Genomic DNA, 8,608 nt, shown 5'->3' with positions numbered 1-8,608 from the left:
TACAGAAGGTGCGACATGTTCCTAAGCTCATGAGGAGCCTGATTTCTGTAGGACAACTTGATGCTGATGGGCATTCGGTACTATTATCGGTGGCACGTGGAAGATAACAAAAGGAGCTATGGTAGTAGCTCGAGGCACAAAAACAGGTACTCTATACATGACTTCAAGCATTAGACATACTGTTGCAATTGCTGAAGCATTAGAGATACTGTTGCAATTGCTGATGCAAATGCCAATCTATGGCATCAAAGGCTTGGTCACATGAGTGAGAAATGAATGAAGGTACTATTATCCAAGGGGAAGTTACCAAAGTTGGAATCAACTGATTTCGACATGTGTGAAGGTTGCATTTTTGGGAAACAAAAAAAAGTTAGTTTCTTGAAAAATGGTAGAACTCCAAAATCTACAAAGTTGGAGTTGGTGCACACAGATTTGTGGGGGCCATCCCCAGTCGCTTCTCTTGGAGGATCGCGGTACTGTGTTTCCTTTATTGATGACTCAAGCAGGAAAGTATGGGTTTATTTTTTGAAAAATAAATCTGACACATTTGATACTTTCAAGAAGTGGAAAGCCATGGTTGAAAATGAAACAGGCCTGAAGTTAAAATGTCTGAGGTCAGACAATGGACGAGAGTATATCGACGGAGGGTTCAAAGAATTCTGTGCTGCAAATGGGATTAGATTTCAGAAGACTATTCCCGGGACACCGTAGCAGAATGGCATAGCTGAACGCATGAACAGAACTCTCAACGAACGTGCCAGAAGCATGAGGCTAAATTCAGGATTGCTTGAATGTTTTTGGGCTGATGCAATTAACACTGCAGCCTATTTGATTAATCGAGGACCTTCAGTTCCCTTAAAGTTCGATCTACCAGAGGAAGTCTGGAGCAGAAAGAAGGTAAATCTTTCCCATTTGAAAGTTTTTGGCTGTTTATCATATGTTCACATAGATTCTACTGATCGTAACAAGTTAGAAGCCAAATCTAGAAAATGCTTTTTCATCGGTTATGGTGATGAAGAATTTGGCTATCGATTTTGGGATGATAAAAATCGCAAAATCATCAGAAGTAGAAATGTGATATTTAATGAGCAGATTCTGTACAAAACTAAGTCACAAGCTGAATCTGAGGAGCAGCCAAAGAAACCTGAGGTTGTTGATTTTAATGTTACTCGAGTCAACACTGATCAGAACGAGGATCAAGAAAATGATGATACACAGATCGAACAACGTACACCACTCACTGTTATTCGAAGATCTTCAAAAACAATTAGGCCACCACAGCGGTTCTCACCATCTCTATACTACATCTTGCTAACAGATAGTGGTGAACCAAAAAGTTATGATGAAGCTCTACGAATTGAAGATTCGATCAAGTGGGAGAAAGCCATGCAAGATGAGATGGAGTCACTGATGTCAAATCAGACATGGGAGCTAACTAAGCTTCCAAAAGGTAAGAAGGCTTTGCACAATAAATGGGTGTACAGAATTAAAGAAGAACACAATGGTAGCAAGCGCTACAAAGCCAGAATGGTCGTGAAGGGATTTCAACAAAAAGAAGGTGTCAACTACACAGACATTTTCTCCCCAGTTGTAAAATTGACTACGATCAGGCTAGTGTTGGCAATTGTGGCTGCAGAGAATCTACATCTTGAGCAGTTAGATGTGAAGACTGCATTCCTTCATGGTGATTTGGAGGAAGACATTTATATGCACCAGCCACAAGGATTCTCAGTGAAGGGAAAAGAGAATCTAGTTTGCAAACTGAAGAAGAGCTTGTATGGCCTAAAACAAGTTCCACGACAATGGTACCGGAAGTTTGACAACTTCATGTGCAGTAATGGATTTACAAGACTGCAGGCTGACCATTGTTGCTATATGAATAACTTTGACAAGTCTTATATTATCCTACTGTTGTATGTGGATAATATGCTCGTTGCAGGGTCAAGCATCGAGGAAATCAATGAACTGAAGAAGCAGTTGTCAAAGCGGTTTGAGATGAAGGATTTGGGTGCTGCAAAACAAATCCTTGGTATGAGAATTATTAGAGACAGGTCTAATGATACTCTCAAGCTCTCGTAGGAGGAGTATGTGAAGAAGGTGCTCAGAAGGTTTAACATGGACAAGGCGAAACCAATGAGCACACTCTTAGCTAGTCACTTTTGACTAACTAAGGATCAGTCGCCAAAGACGAAGGAAGAGCAAGAATGCATGAACAGAATACCCTATGCATCTGCTATTGGTAGTCTTATGTACGCCATGGTCTGTACAAGGCCAGATATTGCACAAGCAGTGGGAGCTGTGAGCAGGTACATGAGTAATCCAGGAAAGCAGCATTGGGAAGCAGTCAAGTGGATTTTAAGATATCTACAAGGCTCTTCAGATACGTCACTATGCTTTACAAAAGCAGGTTTAAAACTACAGGGATATGTAGATGCTGATTTAGCAGGTGACGTTGACAGCAGAAAAAGTACTACTGGATTTGTGTATACGCTGGGTGGTACAGCTGTATCGTGGGCTTCTAAGTTACAGAAGATTGTTGCTCTCTCAACTACATAAGCGGAATACGTTGCTATAACTGAAGCAGGGAAGGAAATGGTTTGGTTGCAGTCATTCTTGGAAGAATTGGGAAAGAAGAATGAAAAATGTATTCTGCACAGTGATAGTCAAAGTGCTATTTTTCTTGCAAAAAATCCAGCCTTTCATTCCAGAACAAAACACATACAGTTGCGATACCATTTTATCCGATCTCTTCTCGATAGTGGACAACTGATACTTGAGAAGATTCGAGGAACAGAGAACCCAGCAGACATGTTCATAAAAGTAGTTACTGCTGACAAACTGAAGCTGTGTATAGCTTCAGTTGGACTTCGTACTTAAAGGCATGACTTGAAGTTGTTGTGATAGTTGCTATGAAGATATGAAGACTCATTTGTCTCCAAGTGGGAGATTGTTGCAGGTGGAGACAAAAACAGTAAACAATGCACCGAAAGACACCGAATGCACCGTTGCACCGTTTGCTCTTTTGTATTGTTAGGCACCTCCCCAAGTATCATGTAGTAAATTGCTGCAACGTAGTGATCTGCTCTCCTATAAATAGGAGAGCTTAAGTGTGTGGAGAGTGTAGCAGAGAAGTGTAGAAAGAAAACAGAGCGTGTGTGCTGCGTGTGTGCAGACAGAGTGTGGAAGAGAAAGAAGAGAGGAAGAGAGTGGGTGAGCAGAGAGAATTTTTTCTGTAAAAATCATTTTTATAGTGAAATTACAGCAGCTGTGGACGTAGGCAATTGCCGAACCACGTTAAATTTCATCCCTCCTTTATTTAGAATCGTCTCTGTGTCAGAACAGCTCCCAATAGTTTATAGCATTACTTTTAACTCAAATTATTTTATTACTATTTACAACTTGTCATCTCATCCTATCGTTGCCCAAACATGCCCGAATTAAGGCTTTTCTTTTATTTTTATTCTCTGTCCTAGCCTCTGCAACGAAATAAGTCGCTTCATTGTGTCAAAAAATGTCTATTATATTTATCGAATTTTGGTCTGCTTTGACAATGCTAGTTATATAGATTTTGAACAAGTCGGAGTACTTGATCTCTATACTAATCATTTGGTGTTATACCGCAGGGGTTAGGCATCTTGGCAATACTAGATATCATACTTTCCAAATCTGTAAGAAACTCATGTCCTGCAAACATGCGCCCAGGCTGTATCAGTGATCTACAGAAGTTCCTATTCTTTATGGCGTTAACCCTCAAAGCCCTTGGGGTATGTGGTCATACTGCATCCTTGAGTTCTTTCTTGGGACGACAAAGCCAAAACCAAACACCGACTGATAAAGATGATGATCAGAAAAGGAAAAGGCCAGGGAAGTTCGGACACATGATACTCGGAAGATGCGTAATTGTGTTACTTGCCATCCTTGCAACTATTGTACTTTCATAAATGCCATGGGCTGTCAATTTTGGAATACCGGCAATAGGGATGGTAGTGGCAACCCTTCTATTCGTGAGTAGCACATCTTCATACAAACATGCTGCACCGCAGGTGGGTCTTCTCACAACTGTACTTAGAGGGTTGGTATCTTCGGCTTCCAAGATATTTTGTCGCCTCCCACAACAGTCTAATAGAGTCTACGATAATCATCAACCTAGTCGTCACCTTGTGCCTCGCACCCACTCCCTCAGGTTCTCTCTCTCTCTCTCTCTCTCTCTCTCTCTCTCTCTCTCTCTCTCTCTCTCTCTCATACACACATAATGTTGGCTGGATTTTCCAGAAACTGATTTAACACAACAAGGTAACAAATTGGACGAAGAAAACAGGAGAATAAGAGGAGCTTAATGCAGAATTTCCTGCAGAAAATTGGTGCAGAAATAAGGGAGAGGAAAAGAGGAAGAGCAATCGTTTTACTTCTATGTTATTCACTACGTAATTCCAGCAAATACAAGTAGAACATTTTCCTTACATGTTACAAGCCATCATCAGACATGTACTTTCAAATGACACTAACTAAAGTTCACAAAACACAGCACAATTTAAAGAAATAAATACACTGCAGTAAAACTCATATTAGTAGCACACTAATCTAGAAACTTGATGATTCAAAATTATTAGTTTTCAATATAGAAATTTGACTGATGGAATTATTAGAAAGCAATAATCGACCTTATCATTTTCCATTCCAAGTATGAAAATCATGGTAGCAGAATTTCCGCTACTATTAACAAATATTGTTAACTCAATGAGGTAATTAGAGTAGTTAATTCGTTTATTGATTTTTGATCTGTAAGAACCGATCTGTTACAGGTTCTGTAACATCGACACTTGACCAAATACCCTTTTTATAATGTGCTAACATCTTGGACTTTCCAGGACATCTTGCACTCTAGTATGGCTTGCACAATTTATTAAGTAGCAGAAAGCCTATTAATGATCTCCTGAAACGCTTTTTTTTTTTTCCATTGCAGGTTCTGTGACAAGGATGTCATTATCGTCCAAATTCAAACTCCAGATGAAAAAGCAGAACACGTTGGATTGAAACTTCCCAAAATCTTTGCACGCATGTTACCTTGGTGGATTATCTTCATTATGTGTGGGGTCGTGAGTTCCATAGGTGACACTTATTTCTTGGACCAGGCAAACAACATGCAGAAAGGCAAGGTTGGAGGATTTAAGGTCCCCTCTTTTATACTACTACTCTTCCATAATATTACAAAATTCGTGTTCAGCAAACTGATTGCAGTGGTTGCTAAAAAGTTATATGAAAAGGGATTTGGAAAATCTATATTCCCCATTGGAGTCATAGCAGCATTGTTATTTTCAGTAGTATGTTGTGTCGTGGCTGCAAAAGTTGAGACGAGGAGGCTGGAGTTGAGCAACGAACTTGAGGATTCTGACGCGGAAATCCCAATGAGCATGTTTTGGCTTCTTCCACAGTATTTATTTCTTGCTGCCATTGATGGAATATCTGATTACCTTTGTGGTGACCTTGAGAAAGTCTCTGGCTACAGCATTGCTTGCTTCTGTATCGCTCCAAAGTACTCTTCCTTCGTAAGCACCTACTTGAGACTTTGTACCAATGCTGCATTTGGATTAGGAACCGTGGGCAGTGTCATTTCAGTTCATGTGGCGGGTAAGTTCAGCGAAATTGGAAGGAGTTCAAGTTGGTTTCAGGAAACACTGAATGAAAGTCATTTGGATTAATACTATCTGACTCTAGCAGCGTTGTCATCCATAAATCTTGTGTTGTGCATCTTGGTGTCAATCTGGTACATCCATCAACACCTTAAGGCGATGATTCGTGAAATGTTTACAACCCCTGCGATAGTCAAGATGCTGGTTGGCAGGATTTTTTCTTTCCATATTTTTTCATTAAATTAGATATGCAAATTCAAGTATATATGAAGCTGTGTTTTCTCGTACACTTGTAATCTTATATATGAAGTTTGTCAATGCGATGTCTCGATCTTGTTTTCAATTAACCCTTCGTTCTCCTTCATGTTTCACCATATCTGATTTAGGGCATATTTGGATCAATTGCATTAAGAGTTTTAAAAAGTGTTTAAATGGCCTTAAAAATTTGTTAATAGAAATAACTTAAGTTGTTTGTTAATCTCAAATGCATTTTAGGAAAAGTATTTTGATTTTTTTTTTCAAAAGTGCTTTTCCGAATGATGCAGAATATATAATTTCAATTTTTAAAAAATTGTCAATAAGTATAAATATCCATACAACTTTTAAATAATTATAACTTTGAAACTTTTAAAGATGTATTCATAATCTTTAAATAATAAATAACCTTTTATGTCATGTCTGTCTTAGAAAGTGCATTTTTAAATTGTTTTCAAATAAATTTAACATATTTGAAAGTGTTTTAAATGTATGCATAATTACCAAACGGTAAATAACTTTTTAACAGTAGAACTTATTACTTAAATTATAACTCCAAAGCTATAAGCTATATTATTTGCCACCCATGGCAGCTCAGACTCGATCATTCGCCGATCTCATCTCAGCAATGCCTCAACCACTGCCAGAGATGGAGGTCCCATTCCGTCAACCGAAAGCCATAGATGGTGAACTGGTTTTCACTTTTTTATTGGAGGAGATTGACAAAATGGCTCAACCATTTTGTTTCTCAATCCTTCTGAAATTCCTTAGGTAGAGGCCTTCGTTAGATGTCGTGCGCTTCTTTACACGCAATCGCTCAAGGTTGTCCAGCATGCCTATGGTTTCGGCAATGCAGCGTCCAAGGTATGTTTTCATCCGGATGGCCAATGAGGTTGATTTTAATAAGGCTATGTCCAGAGAATTATGTGAGATCAATGGAGTATTCTAATGACCATTCGCATGTACACTGGATTTTGATGAGAAATTTGAACCACCATGTGTCCCAGTATGGGTGTTTTTGCTTGGACTCCCACCTAACTTTTACCATCCTTCAGTTTTGAAAATGCTCACTGCACCTATTGGACGTTTTATACATTGTGACATACAGTTTGCGCGACGAGAACAAATGGGGTAAGTGTTTGTTTAAAAGTTGATTCATCAAAGAAGCCCATTACATATTTCTGGATAGGCAAACCTAGGGTTCCACATAGTCGGAAGCAAGAAGTGGTTTTTGAGACTTTGCTGCTTATTGCTCCTCTTATAAGTGCCAGGGTCACAATTCTAGAACTTGTCGTAAGGTTGGTAATCAGAAGAAGATGCCGAATGGTGGGAAGCAGTGGGTAAAACAAGCAGGGAAACCTGTGGATGGGGTGGCGGCAAGTGCTGACATTCCAACTTTGGAGACAATAAAGAATTCAAAGCAACTTGAGATGGGAGTGGTGCAGCCTGAAGGTATAGTGCAACTTGAAAGTGATGTGGTGGTTGAACACCGAGAAGAGCATGGGAAGCATTCTGAAGCTGTCCAGTTGAAAAGTGATATTATTGGGAAGAGGAAATCTCTGGAGGCTGATGCTAGATTCTGTCCAGTGGAGAGCTTGGATGGGCTAAGGGACTTAGCTAAATGTTCAATGAGGGTGTCATATGTTCTAGGTGAAGTAGGGAAGCTAAGTTCTCTTCCTGGACCTACGGGGTCCAGGGCCTTCATGCGGTGAGGTTACATTCAATGAGACGTGTGTGGGACAGTGTGAGGCAATGGAAGTGGACCTGGTGGTTAAAGTTGTAGATGGAGAGAGGCCTGTTGACATCCCTTTATTTGGAATCACGAACTTAGATGAGGATGGGGATAGTTTGAATGAAGATCTGTTAATTGAGGATAAGGAAGATGTTACTGTGGAAATAATGTTATTTCTGGAGGCAGTGATGTAATTGGTGAAAATGAGAGGGTTGGGGAATTACACTTTGATTGTAAACTTGAGACAGATATAATTAAGGAAGATATGCGAAAGGACCAAGTAAAATACTTGGTAAGTTTTAGAAAAGGTACTCCACTCAGGCAATCATTCGCCCTACTAAGTTGAAATATTTATGATTAGTCCCATTATTTTTTGGAATATTAGGGGAGTTCGCTCTTCTAAGTTACAATTAAGGAAAATCATAAAAAAAGTACAGGCCTAATATTGTTGCTTTGGCGGAGCCTTTTTAGCTTTAAGATAAAATTCTAACTTTGTTGGGAAATTTTAATTGTGACTTATTTGTTACAAATGTAGCGAAAAATGGTAAAATCTGGTTGTCGTGAAATTTAGCGGTTTCAATTCAATGCTTCGCTGGGTTTAATCAATATGTTTCTGTGAAAGTTGAGGAGAATGTGTTTGCCTTTACTCTTACCTAAGGGTGTAACCGGTCCGGTTCGGTCTAGTTTTAGACAAAATCTAGAACCGAACCGGTAGGCATCGGTTTTGTATTTTTCAAAACCGATTATGCACTGGTTTTCCTCCTAAACCGGTATTTCAGTTTTGCCGGTTTCTGGTCAGGTTTTAATAAAATACAAATTTGTCATAAAAAAAAATCTGTTTAAAAAAAAAACTGATTTAAAAAATTCTGTTTCATTAAAAATCTATTACCATTTACAAAAATCTGCTTTACAAAAAAAATCTGCTATATAAAAAAATTCCGCCATCAAAAATCTGCTTTATAAAAAAAAAAATCTGCTATGTAAAAAAATT

General features: G+C 38.9%; 1 protein-coding gene across 1 annotated transcript; it reads left to right on the top strand.

The window, feature by feature from the left end:
* The first annotated feature begins 3,448 nt into the window (after positions 1–3,448).
* On the top strand, positions 3,449–5,909 carry LOC122275389 (protein NRT1/ PTR FAMILY 5.5-like). Its single transcript, XM_043084419.1, has 2 exons — positions 3,449–4,183; positions 4,964–5,909. Exons 1-2 carry the CDS (start codon positions 3,942–3,944, stop codon positions 5,697–5,699), a joined length of 978 nt encoding a protein of 325 aa, XP_042940353.1. The 5' UTR covers positions 3,449–3,941; the 3' UTR covers positions 5,700–5,909.
* Positions 5,910–8,608: the final 2,699 nt, after the last annotated feature.

This window comes from Carya illinoinensis, chromosome 9 (genome assembly GCF_018687715.1).
Source record: "Carya illinoinensis cultivar Pawnee chromosome 9, C.illinoinensisPawnee_v1, whole genome shotgun sequence".
NCBI lineage: Eukaryota > Viridiplantae > Streptophyta > Magnoliopsida > Fagales > Juglandaceae > Carya > Carya illinoinensis.
Note: the sequence above shows the minus strand (reverse complement) of the source record. Positions and strands in the feature narration are given on the sequence as shown.

Coding starts and splice junctions, on each gene's coding strand:
- LOC122275389 (XM_043084419.1), top strand. CDS start 3,942: ATGCCATGGGCTGTCAATTTTGGAATACCGGCAATAGGGATGGTAGTG. Junction 4,184..4,963: donor CCTCGCACCCACTCCCTCAG/GTTCTCTCTCTC, acceptor TTTCCATTGCAG/GTTCTGTGACAAGGATGTCA.